The sequence below is a fragment of the Aquarana catesbeiana genome, linkage group LG07, assembly GCF_042186555.1.
Source record: "Aquarana catesbeiana isolate 2022-GZ linkage group LG07, ASM4218655v1, whole genome shotgun sequence".
Lineage (NCBI taxonomy): Eukaryota > Metazoa > Chordata > Amphibia > Anura > Ranidae > Aquarana > Aquarana catesbeiana.
The window spans coordinates 7227819-7252566 of record NC_133330.1 but is presented as its reverse complement, the minus strand read 5'-3'; the positions used below and the strand labels follow the sequence as shown (position 1 = coordinate 7252566).

At 49.0% G+C, this 24748-nt stretch overlaps 1 protein-coding gene across 1 annotated transcript in view; it reads right to left on the bottom strand.

Moving 5' to 3' along the window:
• Window positions 1–22905: 22905 nt before the first annotated feature.
• The window catches only part of MGP (matrix Gla protein), a 14242-nt gene continuing 12399 nt past the window's right edge, over window positions 22906–24748 (bottom strand). Inside the window, exon 5 of the mRNA XM_073591551.1 lies at window positions 22906–23657. Coding sequence (XP_073447652.1) covers window positions 23516–23657 — 142 coding nt within the window. The 3' untranslated portion in view covers window positions 22906–23515. The remainder of the gene's footprint in view (window positions 23658–24748) is intronic.

Genomic DNA, 24748 nt, shown 5'->3' with positions numbered 1-24748 from the left:
GGTTATAGCCCCTGTCAGGAGGGGACAGTTAGGAGGGGAGGGTTATAGCCCCTGTCAGTTTATTCTTTACCATCTCTGCCCATTGCAGAGATTTCCCTTCACTTCCTGCCCCCATAGCCAAACAGGAAGTGAAAGGAAATCTATGCAAAGGGAATCCATTGCCCCCACCTCCCACGAGCCCTCAGAACTAGTGTCCCCATTTGAAAATTTCAGGACAGGTCTTAAACAGCAAGGGGTGTGGCCTTGGCAGGAAGGAGTGGGTCATATTTTAATTAGGGGGGTGCACGAGTTTAGTCAGGCCTGTTGCAGCACAAAACCTAAATACACTACTGCTGGTATGGTTCAGGAGTGGGGGGGGGGGGGGTCGGATATGGGTCTGGTATGGATTTTAGGGGAGAGTTTGGGGTGAAGGAACTTGACTGGCCTGCACAGAGTCCTGACCTCAACCCCATAGAACACTTTTGGGATGAATTTGAGTGGAGACTGCGAGCCGGACCTTCTCGTCCCACATCAGTGCTTGACCTCACAAATGTTCTTCTGGAAGAATGATCAAACATTCCCATAGACACCCTCCTAAACCTTGTGGACGGCCTTCCCAGAAGAGGTGAAGCTGTTATAGCTGCAAAGGGCGGAGCCAACTCAATATTGAACCCTACGGACTAAGACTGGGATGTCATTAAAGTTCATGTGTGTGTAAAGGCAGGCGTCCCAATACTTTTGGTAATTATATATATATATATATATATATATATATATATATATATATATATACACACATACACACACACACACACACATATATATACATATACACACACAGTATACTGTGTGTGTATGTTTATATATAAATACTATATATACATAGGGAGTGAGTCTGTATGTGTAGAATGAGAAGCCAACAATAAACAACAAAGGTAGAGAATATCTATTTTAATGAATGTTTTTATATAAAATAAAAGCAGATATCGCTTATAATTAGACACCAGCAATCAGATCGCAACATTGTAACAGTGTAAGAAGTCACAAGGTGAGAGGCTACAGCGGAGGGGGTCTTATGTGTGTCAGACATCTGTGAACTCAGCTAAGAGTTACACACCTGATTGCATCATCTCTGAGATGGTACTTCAGTCCAGGAAGTAGATGGTGACCCTGAATGATGCCTGAACAAAGATGGCGCCATCCTTCTGGAGAGAAAAGCAGATGAAGGTATTGTCGGGGGGGGGGGGGGGGGTGATGTGATCTCCGTGTGAGGAGATGTACATAACCTGGAGGTGTTTTGCTGACACAGTACTCAGCATACCGCACTTAGTATGGAAATATATCCAATGATGGGTTCCCCTTTAGGAAGAATTAGGTAAGTAGCGTAGGCATCTGACTGGAAGAAGTTTCGGAATGAGCAGCATTAGGACCCTTTCGCACGGGGCGGTGTGCGTTCCGATCAGCAGGAGATCCCTTACCGATCAGAGCGGTGCGAGGTGGATGACAGGTCCGCGTCCGCTTAGTTTCTGTAGAGAGGACACGGACAGACTCCACTCTTCTCTATGGGTGGCCGGGAGGAAGTGGACTCTGTTTTCCATCTGCCTCTGATCTGGTCAACCCGAACGGAAGAGGACGCGGTCCTTCTACATTTTTTGTGGGCTTGATCGGACCCTGAAGTAGCCGGTTCATAGGAATGCTTAGACCTTTCCAATCAGGTCCACCTGAAAAACTGACCTGTGTGACCCTAAAGTCCCCCATCGAACATTACGTCTGGATGGTTGTTCTCGGTTGTTGATTTTCCTGCATCGATGAAGAAATCCTTCGGGTTGGTGATGTGTGATTTGGAACGGTTTCTGGAATGGAAGGCGGCTTCCGTTTAACAGAACTGGCCGAGATCTCCTGACAGCTCTCAGATGGGATAACGATCAGTGGTTGGGGTAATAACAGCTGGGAACCGGTCCTGCAGTCTTCGTCTAAACCCACGCCAATCCAGATTTCTCTGATTTAAAGAAACATTGTCACTGTCATCACTACTCCCCGCACCCCCCCAAAAAAAAAAAAAATACTTAAATACTCTTCCTGGTGTAGTAATGACCCTGAAGGAGCTGCTGGATACTAACAACTCTCTACCTTCTCGCTGGTGACCTACCTTTGTGCTGCACCTCAAACCAGGATGGTGACAGACTTCAGTATCTTCAATCTTTTTCTTGAAAATGTATTAGCTCAGTTGTACAGGGGTGGGGGGCTTAGGGGTACAGGATACCCCAAAACAGTAGCAAAATTCCCCCTGCTGAGTTGACTCAAGGAAGTCAGGCCCAACGGGCTTCCAACTTCTAATACCATTATGCCTCTGCAACAGGCTAAAGGTGAACCTCCTACCATTAGGTATTTTTGGCCTCTGCCACAGCCCAGGTTAGAACTCTCTAGACCTCTCTCCCTGGACATTTTTGGATGCTGTAGACTTGTAGTCTTCAAACTTTCTCAGCAAAGAGCCAGTTTATTGGCCTTCAGACTTTTGGGAGTCCAAACTATGGCCAATGGAAGTAGAAAATGCTCCCAGCATCAGTGGGGTTAAACAATGGAAGGAATGGTGCAACATCACTGGCATCAGCGGGAGGAATGGTGCCCCATCGGCCAGCTAAAGGCAAGCCAAGGTTTGCATCCAGTTTGGAGACTACGGTTTTAGACCAATGGTTCAAAAGTTCAAGTATTCCTAATAGGTCATGTTTTTAGGAGTTCCTTCAGCTTGCCCAGGGGCTTTAAATCAATGTCAATGGCTTAGTATTCATGACAGCTATTTTATCCAAAGGGAAATTCACAAAACATAGCCTGCTGGGGGTGCTTGAGAATGGAGTTTGTAAACCGTTGCTCTGAACCAGTGGTCTCCAAACTGCGGCCGTTTGCTTGCCTTTATCTGACCCTTGCGGCACTATTCCTCCCTCTGACACCAACAATGGGGCACTATTCCTCCCGCTGATACCAGTGATGGGGCAGAATTCCTTCCATTGACACCAACGATGAGACAGAATACCTCACAAATAGGGCACCATTTCTCCCACTAAGATCAAAGATAGGGCATGGTTTACTCCCACTGGATGCCAGGATATTTTCTACTCCCACTTCCCACAGTCCACCCCCCCCCAAAAGGCTAAAAGGACAGTAAACTTGCCCATTAGAAAGTTTGGAGACCCCCGATCTAAACCCAAATGGGTGTTTAATAAACAAACTTTTCTTGGCTCTGGATTCATCCCCAGTCATAGGGCATGAGAAGCAAATACTGATCTCTCTGGAGCAACACCCTTCCCAGGCAAGCAAGCCTCAGCGGAGGCAAGGAACTTCCACCACCACATCCTCTCCAGGTAAAGTCTGGGAAGAAAAAGGACCTTTCTAGAAGGTTTCTCCAAATATGCTCTGATATAACTCCCTCAGTGATTGGTCAGGGACAGATAAATATTCATAACCCAATACATTGTAGCTTCTCACTCTCTTTACAGGAGAACACTCCCCAAAAGCAAACCATGCCCTTGGGCTTAGGGAAAACCCAACAAACAAAGCTCAGGTTGACTACGACCTAGCTGCAAACACTACATTTAGACTAGGGACACTCCAGCTTAGGGGAAGGTGCCTACACTCGCAGAAGAGGTTTTATACACTTGCCGATCGCAAGATGTATTTATACATTGTGGTTTGCAAGTGGTTTACCGGGGTTATGGATGAAGCTATCAGTCATAACCCATTTTTTTTTTCAGCTTTCTTATGAAAGAGGTTCAAGCGGCTGATTAGCCTCTGGATCGCTTTCAGTAGCAGCGGGAGGATTCATCCTTCCGTCATTCGCCAGTGTTTCGCAGGCTTATAGTTTTTTTTTTTTTTTACAAGTGAGCCGGAAAGTGATCCAACGGTTCGCGTGGCTGGCCATAGTGGTAAACAGAGCCCAGAGCATCTCTGATTGCCTCTATGATCTTGGAGGACCGGAACGATGTCATAACATCACTTCCGATCTGGGGCGGAACCGTAGAGTTAAAACTTTTTTTTTTTTTATAAAAAAATAAATATATATATATATTTTCAAAAATAAATAATTTTTTCTTTCAAAAAAGGTAGAGGAGAAATATGGGGGCCTTTTAGACCCCCGATTGCTCCATAAAGGATGACCTATCATCTCATATTTCTATTACAAAGGATGTCTACATTCCTTGTACTAGGAATAAAAGTGATCATAAAAAAAAAAAAAAAAAAAGAAAAAAATAATCTAAATGCACACCTATCCCTCAATGCTCACGTGCAGAGATGTAAAATGGAGTTTGCATCACGTATGTGAGGTATCACTGCGAACGTTAATGCCCCGTACACACGGTCGGACATTCCGACAACAAAAATCCTAGGATTTTTTCCGATGGATGTTGGCTCAAACTTGTCTTGCATACCCACGGTCACACAAAGTTGTCGGAAAATCCGATCGTTCTAAACGCGGTGACGTAAAACACGTACGTCTGGACTATAAACGGGGCAGTGGCCAATAGCTTTCATCTCTTTATTTATTCTGAGCATGCGTGGCACTTTGTGCGTCGGATTTGTGTACACACGATTGGAAATTCCGACAACGGATTTTGTTGTCGGAAAATTTTATAGCAAGCTCTCAAACTTTGTGTGCCGGAAAATCCGATGGAGCCTACACACGGTCGGAATTTCCGACAACATGCTCCGATCGGACATTTTCCATCGAAAAATCCAACCCTGTATATGGGGCATAAGAGTGAGAGCAATAATTCTAGTGCTGGATCCCCTCTGTAACTCTAAACTGGGAATCTGTAAAAAAAAAAAAAAAAAAAAAAAAGATTTAAAGCGTCGCCTTTGGAGATTATTGGGTGTCCTCATTTTTTAAGCGTGACATCTTAGGTATCCATTTACTCAGCGTAACATCTTTCATATGTTCTTAAAAAAAAAAAATAATGTTGGGTTACACAGTATAGTGTGTGTGTGTGTGTGTGTGTGTGTGTGTGTGTGTGTGTGTGTGTGTGTGTGTGTGTGTGTGTGTGTGTGTGTGTGTGTGTGTGTGTGTTTTCCTCCATTAAAGTTTTTTTCCTTTTTTACTTCTTGTTGGGGGGGGGGGGGGATTGCATTTGAAAAACCACTGCACGAATACAGTGTGACATAACAAATTGAAAACAACCACTATTTTATTGTCTAGGGCCTCTGCTACCACACACACACACACACACACACACACACACACACACACTATATCTTGTTGTGGTGGGGTTCTAGGTAATTTTCTAGAAAAAAAAAAAAAAAAGTCAGAATAGGCCTAGTCCAAATAAAACAATTTTACAACTTTTAGAACTGAAATTCTTTTACTGAGGACGCCTTTCCAATACAAACAATCCCCTGAATAGAACAACTTTATATACCAAAAAGACAAAAAATAAATAAATAGCCCTTTCTGGGATGGGGGAATTTTTTTTTTTTCTTTTTACTGAGGTCCGCTTAGTGTCCCTGACAGAGGTCCCTCGTGACCTTGCCGTGTCCTATCCAGCCGTGTCAGTATCTTTCCTTGCAGGCACGTTGCCCTCAGGCTCTTGGGGGGTTCCGGTTAGCTCAGCCGAGTTCTGCCCTTGGCCGGGGCCCACATAGGCCGGTCTCACCCCCATCAGGGCCATGAACTGGTCCATGGTGGAGTACAAGTCTCTTATTGCCCGCTCCACCCACAGACTTTGGCACTGGAAGGCCTGCATCACAGAGAGCAGCCTGCGGTCCTGCCATAGATGGTGGCAGCGGATTTGCCGGATCACAGATTTCAGTTGCCTCTCCATCGCCAGGTGGTGACGCCTCTGCTCCCGGTTCATGCGGTTTTGGGTGCGCTGCATTCTGCTCTGCATGTGAAGGAGCTGCCTCAGAACCTCCAAGTATTGTTCTAGGAGGACGCCATTGTTGTGTGGAGGAGCAGGGAGGGATGGGGAGATCAGCGCCTGGACAGGGGGCGCATCTTGATTCTGGGGCTCTAGGCTGGGCTCAGGCATGGATGGGTTCACAGGCCCTCCGAAAAAAGGAGGAAGGCGACTCCGGGGGTGGCGGGATGTGGAGCTCCAAATCAGTAAAAGGTCTTCTCCACTAGAATAAAAAATAAATAAATATATAAATAATACCTTTTACAGTAGATGTAAATCCCAAATGCATGACATTTCATATTGTTATGTGCAAATAAAATTCATTCCCAATAGAAATTTGGACAGATTTTTCCTTATTTGGAAATTCGGATGCATCTGCATTCCGAAATCACAATAGTAACAAATGTAAATAAATCCTCCAAAAATAACGAAACAAGATTTGTTTGAAATAACGAAATGTGAATTTGAAATGTAAACATATTGAAGTTCTTAGATGTGAAATATTCGACAGCTGCATTTGAATTAAAATAATAAAAAAACTGGAGTTAGACTTACCGGTAACTCCTTTTCCAGTGGTCTTCCAGGACAGCCCTTGAGAGATGGAGTCCCTCCCATCGACCCAGGAAACACATTGCCACAGATCAAAAGAGGCGGTCCCTCAGGTCCCTCAGGTCCCTGGTCAGTCATTTACCAAGAACCGAAGGATGAAACTGAAAAATATAACCATAAACGGGTAATAACGTTAGTACATCAACATAATCAAAAAAAAGGGTGGGATCGTGCTGTCCTGAAGACCACTGGAAAAGGAGTTACCTGTAAGTCCAACTCCAGTTTTCCCCAGTTGTCTTCCAGGACAGCCCTTGATTGGATCCCCAAGTACTCACCAGATTAGGGGGGGGGGGGACCACGGCTTGAAGAACTTTCCTCCCAAAAGCCTGATCCTGACTGGACATTAAGTCTAGTCGATAATGCTTTGTAAAGGTGGAGAAGCTTGACCACGTGGCTGCTTTACATATTTGCTCCGGCATGGCACCAGCTCTTTCTGCCCAGGATGCCGACAATGCCCTTGTGGAGTGGGCTTTAAAACCCCCAGGGGGATCTTTGTTTGTCTTATAACCCTCTGCTATAACTAGCCTAATCCACCTAGCTATGGTGACTTTAGGTTTTTGCCCCTTACATTGTCCAGAAAAAAAGAACAGAAAGTGAATCAAATTCTGAATGGATTGGTTACCCTTAGATACACCTCCTCACATCTAATAAATTAAATCGTTTTTCCTTTCTCGTTTGAAGCATTCTGACAGAAAGAAGGGAGGACAATATCTTGTGACCTATGGGAACTAGATGCCACCTTTGGTAAGAACCCAGGGTCTGTCTTTAGGATGACTCTGTCCTCTAGAATCTGGAGGAATGGCTCTGACGGAGAGGGATTGGATTTCACTAACCCTACGGGCTGAAGTGATTGGCACAAGAAGTACTGTCTTGAATGTAATGAGCCTTAGAGAGGCTTCTGAGATATGTTCAAAAGGTGACCCCAAAAAGCCCTTTAGAACAATTGATAGATCCCAGGATGGAGCTATATTAACTGACTGGTTTGCGTCTGGAGATTGCCTTACAGAACCTAGCGATGAAAGGATCTTCCTGTAAGTACACACTTAAGGCAGCTATCTGAACCTTAATAGTACTAGGAGTTAGTCCCTTGTCTATCCCCTCCTGAAGAATTTGTAGGATACTTGCTGTATCCATGTTTACCCCACCTCAGCTATTCAGCCAGCTGTTAAATTTTCTCCAGACTTTCCTATAAATAGCTCGGGTGACTGGTTTGACTCTGTAGCAAGGTCTGAATCACTCTCAGTCAGGCCCTTGCTCCTCAATATTTCTTCCTCAGTAACCACGCTGAGAGGTTCAGCATGGTTACTTGTGGATGAAAGAGGGCCCTAAAACAGAAGGTCTTGTCTGCAGGGAAGCCTCAGAGGAGGTTGGTCTGTCAATGGTAGCAACATTGTGAACCATGGTCTCTTGGGCCAAAACAGTGCTACTGAGATTAAACATGTTTCTTCCGCTATAAATTTCGCTAGAGCCCTCGGGATGAGGTGAAGCGGAGGAAACGCATAGGCCAAGCTGAAGGTCCATGGAGTCTGTAAAGCATCTACTGCCAAGGGCTGATCTCCTGGGTATAGCTAGCAAAAATTGGGAACTTTCGCATTCTTTGTTTGCAAACAGGTCCACTACTGGTTTTCCCCAGTAAGCTGCTATGTAGTCGAACACTTTCGGGTGTAGAGACCATTCTTGATTCGAAACTCGCTGTCGACTCAAAGTCTTCAGTGTTGTTAAGATCCCCTTCCAGGTGTATTGCAGAGATGGATGCTAGATTGGATTCTACCCATTGAAATATGTGACTGGCCACCAACATTAGTCGAGGACTTCTGGTGCCTCCTTGCTTGTTTATATAAGCTACAGCTGTCATATTGTCTGAGCGGACCTGTAGATGGTGACCCTGTATTGTGTTCTGAAAGGCTAGTAGAGCCTTAACTCCTTCCAATTGGGCGAGAGAAGTTTCTCCTCTGACATCCACCTGCCCTGGGCCCAGCCTGAGTTCAGATGGGCTCCCCAACCCCAGCTGCTCACATCCGTAGTTAGTATGGATGTGATAGGAGAGATCAAGGAGAACCCCTTTGTTTAAATTCTCTCTGTGTCCTTCCACCACCAGAGGGAGCGTTTTACTCTGGTGGGGATTGAAATCTCTTCTTCCAGATTCCTGTCTTTGAACTTTTCCAACAAGAACCTCTGAAGGTCTCTTTGTTGGAACCTGGCCCATTGTACAGCCGGAATGGCCATAGATTCAATATCTTTTCTTCCGGCAGGACTATTCTCTGCTCTACCGACAGGATCTTGTACCCAAAGTACAGAATTTCCTGTGTTGGGGTAGTTTTGGACTTTTCCAGACTGATTATCCACCCCAACTGACTCAGGCTGAGCTGTGTTAACTTTAAGTCCTGACAAAGTTGTTTCTCCGAGTGGGCCGTGAGGAGCAAGTCGTCTAGACATGGAATGATCGAGACTGACTGAAGTCTTAAAAGGAACTAGTACCTCCCTGAGAACTTTGGTAAAGATTCTCGGGGAGGACGACAGTCCGAAGGGAAGTGCTTTGCACTGAAAATGATAAATTTTTGTGTATCTGAATCGCCATCCGAAGAAATTTCTGGCATTTCTTCCTTATTGGGATTTGTAGATAGGCATCCCTTAAATCCAGGGTAGCCATAAACACTTTTTGGAGGAGATTTCGTATTGGACACCATCCGAAATTTTTTGTATCAGATGGAGTGGTTCAGAGGTTGGAGGTTCACGATAAGTCTGAACTTTCCTGACGGCTTTTTCACCACAAAGATGTGCGAGTAAAAACCGTCCCCCTGTTCCTGAATAGGGACTGGTGTCAATACCTCTTGATCCACCATTTCCCCCATTAGCAAAGGTAATGCCTTGGCCTTTTCTGAGCGTCTTGGAAGTTGTCACAAGAAACTTTGAGGGTGAATCGCTGTGAAATTCCAGCGCATACCCTCTTTTTATAATATTTAAGACAAACTCGTTTGAGGTACTCTTTTCTCACTGCCCTCTTTTCCTTTCTGTCCTGACCAGTGTTTTTTGGGTTTGATCTCCTGACTTGGAGGGTTCCTTTGAGGGACAAAAAAAATTTCCTCTGAAAATTTTTCTTTTTAGTGGGAAAGGTTTTCGTTTTATCCGCCGTTCTAAAGCGGTATCTAATTCAGGCCCGAAGACCAAGTTTCCTGTAAAGAGGACACAAGCACAAACGTGTTTTAGACGCCGTGTCTCCCCCCCAAGTTTTCATCCATACTGACCTCCTGGCTGCGACAGAAAGCCCCACAGTTTTAGCTGTAAATTTTACGGAATCAGTAGAAGCGTCAGAGATGAAACTTGTCGCCTTGAAAAGCATAGGGAAGGTTTTCAAGAGCTCTCCCTAGGTGTGCCTGCCTTTTAGTGTTCTTCTAGTTGGGATAACCAGAACTCCAGATTCCTGGCCACACAAGAAGTGGATAGAGCTGGCTTTAAGCCCGTCATAGAAGCATTCCAGGCCCTCTTTAAGACTACGTTTGTTCTCCTGTCAATTGGGTGTTTTAAATGCCCCATATCCTCAAAAGCAAGGTCAGACTGTTTTGAGACTTTGGACAGGGGGGCGTCTAGTTTAGGATTTTTGTTCCAGACCACCTCTGGGCTCTCATCAAAGGGGAATCTTCTTTTAAGGGAATTAGGAAAGAAGACTATCTGGTTCAGCCCACTCCTTGCGGACAAGGTCAGAAAGCACTTTATGTATAGGGAATACTTTAGCTTTCTTTTCTCCCAGAGCCTCGTACATTTTATCATGTCTGGTCAATTGAGTTTCTTCCTCATGAATTTCCAGCGCATCATAAATAGCGCTCAACAGCTCGTCTACATCCTCAAGAGACAGCTTGTATTTTGCTGCTTTGTTAGCTACAGCCTGATCCTCATCCTGGTCTGAGTCTTCGTCAGAGGATTCAGGGCTAACTAACACGGGGCTATGCTCGCCGCCTGTACGGGGCTCCCCAGAACTGGGTGTTGTAAGGCATGGTGAGGAGGGAATTGCAGCTGCTTTACTGGTGGAAGCAGATGTGTTTACATCTGCAATCAACTCCCGGAGAGACTTAAAGGTTGATGCCATCTCATCTTTAAAGGAGCCAAGGAATTTTGCCAAGGGAGAGTCTGCCTCTGTTTTAAAGTAAGCCTGCAATACACTGTCTGCATAAGGCTTTGTTAGAGCCTGAGGACAACTTATTTCCACAATTAGGGCATTTTTTGCAGCCTGACTTGTCTTCCCTTGTGGCCTCCTTAGCCTGAAATAAAGAATAGACGATCTTAGCATCAGAAAACCATTTAACCCTCATTAAAAACACCCGTGTTGCAACCACCGCTGCTATACCCGGGACTGTGAGGTATCCGCCACCATGGGGTACTACAAATCCCAGCCTTACAACAAAACCCCAGAAAAAAAACCACAGTAAGGGCTTGCCCAGCAGCATACCTGGGTTTGGCTGGTGCCTGCATCAACCGGAGTGTCCTGGGGATTAGTCTCCATGGTCCCCCTCTCGAGCTCCAGATCCCGCCGCTAGTCCGGTATGGCTGGACGCTGGTCGGGATTCTGTAGGCCCAGCGCGGGCTTTCCCCCTCCTGCCTGTGCCTCTAGAGACCCGGAAGCGGAAGTCTCGGCACACAGCGATGAGGCGGTTCCCCCGGAAATGACGCAAACGGTGTCTCCGACCCCCACCGCCATTACAGCAAGGAGCTGAGATGGAAGAATCCATATACACTGCTCCTGGGGGGAACCTGCGTCACCCTGCCACTGGCACACCTGGGCACTGGAAAGAGGGGGGGGGGGGGGGGGGGGAACGGGTCTGCTCCTGTCAGCTGGACGGTACCCGAGCCCCAAAAAAATAAGGTGGTAAGGACTAACCTGGAGACCGCTGGATAGGACCCGGTCTCCCTGTGTGGCTCCGCTCCCTTCAGGCAGCCCCTGAGAGATGTAGTCCTTCTCCTGCTTCCTGGCAACATGTTCCTCCAACGGAGGAAACACAAATGACTGACCAGGGACCCAGTGGCGTTGTTAGGTGGGTGCGGGCCGCACCGGGTGACACCCGCCAGAGGGGTGACACCCGTAGATAGCGGCACACACCGCTACACTGCCCGCTGCCCTGATCTGCGCCACGGGACTTGTGCTGTGTCCCTCAGCACAGCGGACTGAAGCCGCCTCCCCCTCCTCTGTTTACTTCACACAGGAGGAGGAGGAGCCCGAGGGACACACACGGCTGTGTGCATCTGTCCGCGCTGTTCTGAGGTCTGTAAACTTTATGCATACAGTATGTGGGTGGACATGTGCAGGGGGATTCTATACTAATGGGGGCTCTGCACTGGGGGGATTCTATACCAATGGGGGGCGCTGCACTGGGGGATTCTATACTAATGGGGGGGTGCTGCACTGAGGGGGATGCTATACTATACTAATGAGGGGCGCTGCACTGGGGGATTCTATACTAATGGGGGGCGCGGCACTGAGGGGGATTCTATACTAATGGGGGGCTCTGCACTGAGGGGGATTCTATACTAATGGGGGGCTCTGCACTGAGGGGGATTCTATACTAATGGGGGGCTCTGCACTGAGGGGGATGTCTATACTAATGGGGGGCTCTGCACTGAGGGGGATTCTGCACTGAGGGGGATGTCTATACAAATGGGGGGCTCTGCACTGAGGGGGATTCTATACAAATGGGGGGCTCTGCACTGAGGGGGGAATCTATACTAATGGGGGGTCTGCACTGAGGGGGGAATCTATACTAATGGGGGGTCTGCACTGAGGGGGGAATCTATACTAATGGGGGGTCTGCACTGAGGGGGGAATCTATACTAATGGGGGGTCTGCACTGAGGGGGGAATCTATACTAATGGGGGGCTCTGCACTGAGGGGGGGATTTTATACTGATGGGGGAGTCTGCACTGACGGGGGATTCTATACTGATGGGGGTCAGCACTGGGGGGGGGGGTGTATGTACTGATGGGGCGGTCTGCACTGAGGTGGGAGGTTGATACTGATGGAGGGGGGTCTGCAGACTCTGTACTGAGGGAGGGTTTCTGTACTGATGGGAGGTCTGTACTGAGGGAGGGGGTCAGTACTTAGTGGGGGGTCTATACTGAGGAAAGGGGGTCTGCACTGAGCGGGGGTCTATACTGAGGGAGGGGGGTCTGTACTGAGGTAGTTGGTGGAGGAGGGGGTGACACCAATTTTTTTGGCACCGGGTGACACCAACCCTAGTGACGCCACTGCAGGGACCTGAGGGACCGCCTTTTTTTTTAACTGTAGGCAATGTGTTTCCTGTGTAGATGGGAGGGACTCCATCCTCTCAGGGGCTGTTCTGGAAGACAACTGGGGAAAAATAATTAGAATTTCCAGAATTTGCTCGTATTGAATTAAACTCAAATCAGGAAAATTCTAAAAATATCTAAAAACAAGACTAAAAAAAATTTAACTAAAAATTAGTTAACAAAACAGTTTTTTTTTTTTTCCATTCTGCACATCATAAACCATTACCCCCCCCCCCCTTTCCGGGGGGTGCTCGGTATTGAAGTGGTTAAAAGATGTTTTAAAGTGAAGTATGGGGGGATGTTTGTTGCAGATTTATACTTATCTACATTTGTGCTCACAAGTTTACATACCCTGGCAGAATTTATGATTTCTTGGCCATTTTTCAGAGAATATAAAGAACACAAAAACTTTTCTTTCACTCATGGTTAGTGTTTGGCTGAAGCCATTTATTATCAATCAACTGTGTTTACTCTTTATATCATAATGGCAACAGAAACTACCCAAATGACCCTGATCAAAAGTTTACACACCCCAGTTCCTTAATACCGTGTATTGCCCCCTTTAACATCAGGAGGAAAAAAAAAAAAAAAAGGAGAAAAAAAAAAGGATTTTATGGGGGCAGGGGGGAGCACACTACAGTTGGAGTTGTGTGTGTGGGGTGACGTGAAGGGGGTCAGAGGGCATTGGTTTTGGGGGGGGGGGGGGGCTTGGGAGGCACAGGATACTGCTATAGGGGGGGAGCTGGCAGACAACTCTACAGTGGGGGGGGGGCATAGGACACTACAGTGGGATGATATGAAGGGAGGCAGGAAGAAGACACTACTGTATGGAGGGGGGGGGGGGGCTGCTGAGGGACCCCAGAAGAGGAGGATCGGGGCCACTCTGTGCAAAACCAACTGCACATAGGAGGCAAGTATGACAGGTTTTTTTTTTTTTTTTTTTTTAAAACCCAAAGCTTTACATATCCTTTAAAACGCAAGTGAAAATTTTAAATGGCATTCGTCCATTCATTGGTTGTACAAAGATCGTACGAATATTCTCATCCAACAATCTATGTGTGTATGGCCGGTATAGAGCTAAGAAGAGCAAAAGCTTTACTGTATTTTTTTTTTCCCGCAAGGAGAGCTGTACCATTAGACTTTGTATATGTCTATGTTTTGCAATAGAAACCTTGGAAAAAAAAAAAAAAAAAAAAATTATATAAAATAATAATAATAATAATAATAATAATAATAATAATAATAATAATAATAATTATTATTATTATTATTGATAATACAAAAGAGACAACATAGTTAAATAAAAGCGGTTCTTGTATGGACAGCTGCGGCCTGGTCTACGATGTATCAGAACACAACTTTTTCATATTTGGGGGGGGGGGGGGGGGAGAGCAGAGGACCCTACTAAGGGGGGGGGGGGGGTGGTCTTTGATTCCCTCCATGTTGTCCAGGTAGATCTCAACCTCTAAAAAGATTGCCTCCCCCCCGGGACTCGCATTGACATAGAAATGCACAGAACCGTCTGCAGCATCATCAGCGACAATCGCACCGGATTCCTTCCTATGACTGGCAGCACAACACACCACGCATTGCCCGCCATTATATTAAGACCCCTTTCACACTGAGCCACCCCGGGCATCACCAGTAAAACGGCGATATTTTTACCTCCGCTTTACCATTGTTTTAGGGGCGCTATTCGGCTGCTAGCGGGGCTGTTTTAACCTCCCGCTAGCGGCCAAAAAATTGGTTAAATCCGACCGCAAAACACCACCGGAGCAGCGTTTTTGCCGGCGGTATCGCAGCACTGCCCCATTGATTTCAGTGGGGAGCAGCAGTGGAGGAGCGGCGAGTTCACCACTCCAAAGAAGCTGCTGGCAAGACTTTCTCTGACGCCCGGCCAGGGCACCGCTCCAGCGCGAAGAGCCTCAGGGATTTCACACCAGAGTGAATGGAGCCGCTGTTTTGGGGCGGTTTACAGGCGCTATTTTTAACGCTAGAACGCCTGCAAAACGCTCCAGTGTGAAAGGGGTCCAACATTCAGCAGAACGCACAGATGACCGCACAATACGAACACATGACACCCCCCCCCCCCCAGCCTGGAACACACAGAATGATCTCACCGTGTGATGAGAGACGAATACAAATCAGATTTGTGGCTCTTCCTGATCACAGGGACTGTCAGCGGAGGACGGAGGAGCGGTGGTGCAGGTCGGGTGGTTCCTTCAGTATAGGCGCTCCATAACATGGAGTGTAGATCAACCTTATCCCCTCCTCCTCTCCAATCCTCAAATACCTCCAACAGGTCATGTTTTCAGGTTTCTCTTTATAGCACACAGGTGGTTTCATTTGTTTTAATGGCACAGCAATCACTGCAGTTGTTCTCACTGTGGGGGGGGGATCCTGAGGCTCCTTTCACACTTGTGCGACTTGTCATGCAACTTTGGACATAAAAGTCACATGACAAGCCTTTCCCCGTGTTTTCTAATGAGTACCGTTCATATATGAGCCACTTAAAGTTGCAGCGACTTCAGAGTAGTTCATGCATTGCTCTGGTTACGACTTTAATGCAACTTGAGGGGTAGGGTTGTCACCTCATCCCTTTAAACTCGATCACATATGAATTACTCGGGTTCTGTGGCTGATTAAGGTGGTCATTAAACTCACTCGGGGACTTATCTGCAATTTAAAGGCGTTCGGGTTTAAAGGGATGAGGTGACAACTCTACTTGAGGGCCCCATAGACTTCAATGGTAACCCTCAGGAGTTCCATGAAAGTCGCACCTGAATGTTATACAATGCGACTCGTGTGCAGCAGTTCTCCATTATCACTGGTCAAAGCCAAAGTCCTATCCAAGTTTCACCCGTCCAAAGTTGCGTCAAAGTTGCACTCCAGAGTCGGCGCAACTTTGGAGTCCTTGAAGTGTGAATGGAGCCTGAAGACACGTCCGACTCCTACATAGACTTTGAAGGCCCCGCTCCTGGATCTCCTGAACCCCTAAAAACGTATGTATGTTGTATCGGGATGTAATCATGAGAAAATGTGCGGAGAGCGGGAAGACGCACATCCAGAGGGACGCAGAGGTCGCTGAGCTTCATAGACACACCGAGCGCCTTCCTCACCAGGCTGCATCCACACCTCAATGTCTCCGAGATCAACAACCCAAATCCCATTTATTTCAATGGCCGCTGCTCTTCCTCAGATGTGGATGGGGGAGGGGGGCATTTAAAATGAATTTGATTTTGCTTGTTAATCGTCTTTCACCCCCTTCCTGCCCAGGACAATCTTCAGCTCTCACACTGTGAATGACAATTGTGCGGTCATAGAACGCTGTACACACAGGACATTTATATCATTTCTTTTCACACAGATAGAGCTTTATTTTGGTGGGATTTATTCACCACTGGGGGGGGGGGGGGGTATTTTTTGCTAAAAAAACGAAAAAAAGACAGAAATTTTTCAACAAATTTTTTTCCCCTTAGTTTCTGTCAGAAAATTTCATAAACAAGTAATTTTTCTCCTTCACTTATGTTCACTGATGAGGCAGCACTGAAGGGCAGTGATAGGCGGCATTGATGATCACTGATAGGTGGCACTGATGGGCACTGATAGATGGCACTGATATGTGGCACTGATGAGGCAGCACTGATATGCCGCACTGATGGACACTGATAGGTGACACTGATGGGCACTGATGAGCACTGATATGTGGCACTGATGAGGCAGCACTGATATGCCGCACTGATGGGCACTGATAGGTGACACTGATGGGCACTGATGAGCACTGATATGTGGCACTGATGGGCACCAATAGGTGACACTAATGGGCACTGATAGATGGCACTGATATGTGGCACTAATGAGGCAGCACTGATGGGCACTGATAGGTGACTCTGATGGGCACTGATAGTTGGCACTGATGGGCACTGATAGGTGACTCTGATGGGCACTGATAGTTGGCACTGATGGGCACTGATAGGTGACTCTGATGGGCACTGATAGATGACACTGATGGGCACTGATGAGAACTAATAGGTGGCACTGATATGTGGCACTGATGGACACTGATATATGGCACTGATGGGCACCAATAGGTGACACTAATGGGCACTGATAGATGGCATTGATATGTGGCACTGATGAGGCAGCACTGATATGCAGCACTGATGGGCACTGATAGGTGACTCTGATGGGCACTCATTGGCAGCACTGACTGGCATCACTGCTGGGCACTGTTGGGGCTGCACTGATGATCAGTGCCCTGACAAACCTGTACAGGTCTTCCCTGTGAGGAGAAGGAGATGCCGCTGATCAGCTCTCCTCTCCTCTCTCTCTGTCAGTGTGAGGTGAGGAGAGCCGATAAACTGTACTTTTCGTACTTCCATGTGATCGGTGGTGATTAGACACAGCCAATCACATGGGTAAAGTGCTGCCTCATTGGCTCTTTACTGAGATTGGGGTTGTGCCATGTCCCGGGGACACAGGGCGCCCGCCATCGCCACACTGCGCCCCCCCCCCCAGTAGGCGCGCAAGTGCAGTTATACTTGGGCGATGTGATATGACGTTGTCCCAGAACAAGAAGGATCCCGCCGTCATTTATCTATAGAGCGGGAGGTAGTTAAGCTACGAAATGGGCTCGGCCGATCACATAAACCACTGCGATTGGCTGTCACAGTGGTCAGAACATCAGGAGCCGGTGCTGCCCCCTACTGACCATTATCAGAGATGGAGAGCAGCCTTTGGTCACTGTGCTGGGTGAACGCCAGAAAACACATATGTGCGTCTTGTGGGTGGTAAAGCCCCGCCCTCTTTGCCACCTTTCGGTGGTCCAGAGGTTTAATCCCTTTGCTTCAACCCTCTGAGTTCCTGACCCAGATCAGCCTGTGACTTTCCTCCTTGTTCCCGGTCACGGCTCAGCCAGGCGACTTGCGTTTTCAGAAAGAGTTTAGCCGTCATGGCAGCCGAAATCCTTCCCCCGCACCCGGTCCCCGGTCCCCGTACACAGAGCGCATTTCTTAGAGCTTCGGGGGAGACAAATGAGAAAACATTTCTGGACTGGCCATAAGAGAGCCCAACGGGCCACATGGAGGGCGTCCGGCTGCTCATCCCGGTCCTTCTCTTCTGCTGCCAGAGGAATGTTCTAATGACAGTATGTGCCTCATTTATAAAATTGTGCAACTTCTTACAAGCGGAAGACGTGCAACTAAAAAAAAAAGAACCAGATCCATCGGAAAGGAATGTGTGTTGGTTTTATAAATATTGCCTTTATTAATTATGGTCGGTGTCTGAAAAGAAACATTTTTTACATTTTTGCTTTGGTCGGTTAAATCTGACATATTTCATATTAATAAGCTGGATTTTTATTTTCAGCCAGCAGGTGGAGAGTTAGAATCTGTTTCACATGTTTTTTTTTTGTTTTTAGCTGACCCGTTGTCCCCTGTCCTTAGAAACTCCTATATTTTTTCTGATGCATTTCAATGTCACTTGGGTTCCGTTCACAATATGTGAGTCGGGCGCATGAATACACACGTCATCCATTGACAGGCTTCCACATGCTGTGAGGCCCGGAGCAAGAGAAATGAAAAAAAAATAAAATTAGTGAAGGGCCGGCATGACAGGGTGAGAAGGGGATTAGGGTTGCCACCTATCCGGGATTCACCCAGACAGTTCGGGTTTTGAATCATGTGTCCGGGTTTCAGACTACCTGAAACCCGGACACATTATTCAGGCCGGACTCTGGCATCCCAGCAGGGTTGCTGTCTGCAGTTGTCTAAGCCGAGAGTGTCATGTGTTCTCAGTGTTCCCCTTAAATCAGGGTTCCCAGAGCATCCCTTGTGTCAGAGTCCCCAGAGTTCTCCCTTACATCAGAGTCTGCAGAGCCCCCCGTACGGTGATAGGGAACTCTGTAAGTTCAGATGTAAAAGGGGACTCTGTGGACTCTGATGTAAAGGGGACTCTTGTTATTAACTTCATATGATTAGAAATGTTATTTAATCACAAATATATGTACTGCATATTATATGCTGTAAAAAAAAAAGAAGCTGTGCGCCGCTGAAGTGTTCGGGTTTAACTCACCTGGAACTTCCCCCCGGGCTTTGCGCCAGGGAAGGAGCCCCGCCCGGGACCCGTCAGGCCCACCGGCTTCTGGAATCCTCGCCGTAGGCGGAACTCAGCGGGCGGGGTGACAGGATGCGTGCGCACACCTCCCCCCGCCCGTTCGGCGGCACTGTCGGGAGGCGGCGGACTCCTCCCTCTCTGACGCTTTGGCGATGGGGGGGGGTCTCTACATGGGAGAAGTGCAGCCACGGCCGGTAGCTCCTGTGTGATGGTAGGGCCCCCTGCTGGGAGAGACTGAGAAAGGAAAAGCAGCAGAAAATCGGAAGCTGGTATACGGGGCACAGGACGAGTAGGCAATCAGAGTGGCACTTCGGTGGGCGGATCCAACCCTGGGAGGAGGGGCCAGAAACGGCACGGATCCACAGCATCCAGGCCCTCCTCACCTATGATGTTTCTGATGAAGGAACAACAGTCTCCTGGTTGGTAGGGGGGCCTGTCTTGCTCAGAAGAGTTGCCGCGGAGCTGTCCGGCACCGGTGGATTTTGGAGCGGCGGCTGTTGGGGGCACCCCTGGTCAGCCTGGTAAGTCTTCTTATTTATCTACCAGTTCTTTTAGTGCTGCATTGGGTGGGTTGTTGGGGGTAGTGGATGGGAGTGATTAGGTGGCTACCAGAGACGTGCCGCAGGCAGCGGCGGGCTCGACGCCTGGGCCGCAAGTTGGAGGTACTCCACCTGCCACTTCCGGACAGATGCGCAGCTTTGAGACTTGCTGGGGGGTCTGCAGGATTAAGTACAAGGGTTCCGCCGGATGGCGGGTCTTTTGCGGACGGTGCAGGGATGGGGTCCAGTGTGGTGGCCCCCCCCCCCTCCAGTCACAGTGGGCTTACAGTATTGCCCCCGGCCTTGGTGTCTGGAGGTGCGGCTTCAGGGGAGAAGGCCGGTTCGTCGCAGGATGTCCCGGGATTCTGTTCAGATTGCCAACGCAGGAAAATGCGAGGTTTAGGCATGCTTTGAGGGGCCGTTAGGGGCACGTTTTAAAACAGGAAGTCCGGGAAAAGATTTGCAAGGGTCAGTATGTGGAGATCTTCTTCTTGCTACCCTGGAGAAATTTAACTTGGACAGGCTCAAGCCCGACGACACTAAGAAGGAGGATGAGGAAAAGCGGCGGTACAGACTGATTCCGCAGACTTTCGCTAACTGGCTGCAGGTGTTTGCCTTTATGGCGAGCGTCATTGGGAGAAGAATCCAGAACACTGTTCAGTGCTTTTTGTTACATGGACGCCATCGGCGAGGCTCACAGAGTCTACGGGGGATCTGCATGGCTACGGTACGAAGAGCAGTTTCGGCAGCCGTCCGTCCCTCTGCTGGGACCACAAGGACATTAGCCTCTGGATGCGGCCTATGTCCTCAGCACGTCCCCGAACCAGTTTTTTCCAGGAGGGGGCGGTGGGTACAACTTCCCCCAAACAAGAAATGATTAATTATTATTATTTTTTTTTTCTACACGCACTTTTTTTTCCCTTCTCTCTGTGAGGACAGAGAGAGAGATACAATGTATCTTTCCTCTCTATTCACAGAGAGAGAAAACACAGGGGGTGGGCTTCACAGTGACTGATCACTATATGATAGCCAATCAGAGGCTATCACGGCGATCAGGTGACCTGTAATTGGAAGTTCTGGGTCCTGATTGTTTGCACGGGGTTCGGGGCTCTCGGTGAGAGTCTGGTCTCTGTGCTGGAAGTGCGGCGCTCCCAGAACGAAGGGAGGCAAATATGTGGCCCCACAGAAAAAAGCCCAGTCCAGTGGGGCCACGTATTTGTGTTACGTCAGCGCCAAGGGCATAGGTGAGCACCCCAAAACTCAAACACACATGAATGCCGCCTGCTGTGCTGTCACGGGTGGTGGGAGACAGTTGATTGGGGGCATATTACATTACACCCTAAATACGGGTGTAATGTGTTCCTAATGTTGAACCTAATCTTTAACATAATGGGGGCATTTACACTGGCCACTGGCACCCCCCAATCACCCACCTGGTGCTTCCCCTGGATAATGCTAATGCACATGGGGTGATTAGGGTGTGCCCAGGCACATCCGGCACACCCTGTGCGCACGCCTATGGCCAAGGGGTTAAACTTGACTTGAGCTTTATTCGTAAAGAAAACTTCAAATGACGGGTTTGATTCTTGTGCTTCCATGCATTCATACACTTTGCCATATTCTAGCTTTTTTCAGCACAGGGCAGGGCACATCCGCACAGCACTCTTGGGTGAACTGCTCCTATTCACATACATTGATTTTTCGACCTACAGTATATGCCCCGGCAGACGTTGATCAATGCATTCCAGCGCCTCCAATGTGAAGGGACCCTTCCAGGTCTTGTCCCCCCCCCTAGTGTCACATACCTGGTCCTGAAACCTGAAATGCTGAGAGGGCTCTCCTTGCAGCTAAGTGCTTGGGGCCCGAAGATAGGAACAGAGATCACCAGGCCCAGAGAAGCAGAGAGGGATTGCTGGCTGTGCCACAGGTGTCGGGTGCTGAAGAGATGGGGGAGGTGTACAGGACATGGGGGGGGGGGTGTACAGGACATCAGGGGGGGTGTACAGGACATTGGTGGGGGTGTACAGGACATCGGGGGGGGTGTACAGGACATCAGGGGGGGTGTACAGGACATTGGTGGGGGTGTACAGGACATGGGGGGGGTGTACAGGACATCAGGGGGGGTGTACAGGACATTGGTGGGGGTGTACAGGACATCGGGGTGTGTGTACAGGGCATAGTGTACAGGACATCAGGGGGGGTGTACAGGACATTGAGGGGTGTGCACAGGACATCGAGGGGGGGGGGGTGTTTACAGGACATCGGGGGAGGTGTGTGTGTACAGGACATCGGGGGTGTGTAGAGGACATCGGGGGGTGTGTACAGGATATCGGGGGGGGATGTACAGGACATCAGGGGGGGTATGTACAGGACATCAGGGGGGGGTGTGTACAGGACATCGGGGGGGGGGGTGTACAGGACATCGGGGGGGGGGTGTACAGGACATCAGTGGGGGTGTGTACAGGACATCAGGGGGATGTACAGGACATCGGGGGGGGGTCACAGGACATCGGGGGGGGGGTGTACAGGACATCGGGGGGGTGTGTACAGGGCATAGTGTACAGGACATCAGGGGGGGTGTGCACAGGACATCGGGGGGGTGTACAGGACATCGGGGGGGGTCACAGGACATCGGGGGGGTGTACAGGACATCGGGGGGGTGTACAGGACATCGGGGGGGGGGTCACAGGACATCGGGGGGGTGTACAGGACATCGGGGGGGTGTACAGGACATCGGGGGGATGTACAGGACATCAGGGGGGATGTAAAGGACATCAGGGGGGATGTACAGGACATCAGGGGGGATGTACAGGACATCAGGGGGGATGTAAAGGACATCAGGGGGGATGTACAGGACATCGGGGGGTGTGTACAGGACATCAGGGGGGTGTACAGGACATCGGGGGGATGTACAGGACATCGGGGGGGGGGGTGTGTACAGGAAATCGGGGGGTGTGTGTACAGGACATGGGGGGGGGGTGTGTACAGGACATCGGGGGGGGGGGTGTACAGGAAATCGGGGGGGGTGTACAGGACATCGGGGGGGGATGTGTACAGGAAATCGGGGGGTGTGTACAGGACATCGGGGGGGGGGTGCGTACAGGAAATCGGGGGGTGTGTACAGGACATCGGGGGGGGGGGTGTACAGGAAATCGGGGGGTGTGTACAGGACATCGGGGGGGTGTGTACAGGACATCGGGGGGGGGGTGTGTACAGGAAATCGGGGGGTGTGTACAGGACATCGGGGGGGGGGTGTACAGGAAATCAGGGGGGGGGGTGTACAGGACACTGGGGGGTGTGTACAGGACATCGGGGGGGGGGGTGTACAGGACACTGGGGGGTGTGTACAGGACATTGGGGGGGGGAGCATTTCCTCAGTCTCCCCTCCCCCAGTGATCAGACTGTACAATGTAACTTTGTAGAAGGAAGAAACATATCTGATGAGAAGTCCACTTTTGTGTATTTTTCCTCTTATAATAAAATCAAACAACAGACGGCGGATATCCATTAAAAAAGCAGCATTTTATTTGTGGAAAAAAAAAAGGTCACGTGGTGGAAGCAAGACACAGAGATAGTGAGCGACTCTGAAAATGTGAAGTAGGAGAACATATAATATCTGTGCGATCGCCGGGCGCCCTCGCGGGACTCGCCGCGGCCGACATTCCGGATCCCATAAAAAACGTATAAAGTGCTGAATAGACAACAGATAATAAAATACAGAGACAGATAACAAATGGGCCCTCCGGGGCCCCAGGCGAAGGTTACAGGTTAGTCTATATAAAAGTCACTTCAATACCATCGATCGATCAGTGAAATAAAGCCCCGCCCATTAATCCCATCCAATGATACAGCCAATCGCTTCATGTAAACCTACTGCACCCTAAAATGGTTACAAAGTAACAATGTAATCAGTAGAATATCTCTGTATAATATGAATACTGCCACACGGAGATGTGAATGGAGTGTCAGCTCTTTTACATAAACTAACTTGTATTTGGTTTTATAGAGTCTATGATGGGAAGGTGGACGGAAAGTCGTCCTGATGTCAGCCGGTCTAATCTGTAGACTCCGAGATCTTCATGTTTTGGGGGACGCTGATCTCATCCGATCGTTTTACTTCCCCCCGGTGCGCTGCCCGAAGTATTTCCTGTAGGCGGCGGTGTAGCCGTATCGCATGGCGTAGCGGTCGCAGGGTTTGTAGTCCTCGCAGACCTCGCGTTGGCGCTCCTGGGGGCTCTTGTTGCGCTCGCGGATTCTGAAATAAAGGAAATTCATTCATGGGGGAGGATTTGATTGTTATTTGCTGTTACGTTCGGTCATTTCCCCACATGCCCCCAACTGTTCCCATTCATTGTATATAGAAGACATGGCTTCCTTTTTGGCTATATTTGCTCTGTATACCGGATCTTCTGGATGTACATCTGGCTGATGGGCCGTAAAGAATGATTTCTATGGCTCCGCCCACTGTCCTGAAATGAGGAATGATCCTCTTATTTTTGGGATATGGGATGGAATGAGACATGGTAATATCCAGGGCCGGGAGAAGGGGGGTGGGCAGGAGGGGCGGCTGCCCTGGGCGCAGCGGTATCATGTGAGGTGGCGGGCGCTGCATGGAGAGTTCCTACCTATCAGCTGGCAGGAGTCATGACAGCAGCTTCAGAGTAACATTTGCGGGGAGGGGGAGGGAGAAGAGGATTAGTGCTAGGAAGGGGGTTTGGAGGAGCGATATGTGCTAGGAGGGGGGTTTGGTGGTGGGGTGGTGGACATGTGCTAGGAGATGGGGTGGATATGTGCTAGGAGGGGGGTTGGTGGTGGTGGTGGGGGGGATGTGCTGGGAAGGGTGTTTGGAGGGGCGATATGTGCTAGGAGGGGGGTTTAGTGGTGGTGGGGGGTGGATATGTGTTAGGAGGGGGGTTTGGTGGTGGTGGGGGGTGGATATGTGCTAGGAAGGGGGTTCGGTGGTGGTGGGGGGGGTGGATATGTGATAGAAGGAGGGTTTGGTGGTGGGGCTGGGAGGTGGATATGTGCTAGGAAGGGGGTTTGGTGGTGGTGGGGGGTGGATATGTGCTAGAAGGGAAGTTTGGGGGGGGGGGATATGTGCTTGGTGGGGAGATTGGAGGAGAGAGGATTTGTACTAGCAAGAGGAAATTTGGGGGCAGCAGTGGTGTACAATTTATTTTAGGAGGCAAAACCATTTTGGGGTGGGGGGGGATTTGTACCAGGAGGGGGATTTGTGTTAGGAAGGGGGCTTGGGGGAGGGGGGGTTGTGCTAGTAGGGATGATTAAGGGGTATTTGTGCTAGGAGCTTAAATCTGGGGGGGGGGGGGGTTATCTGTCTCGCGGTGT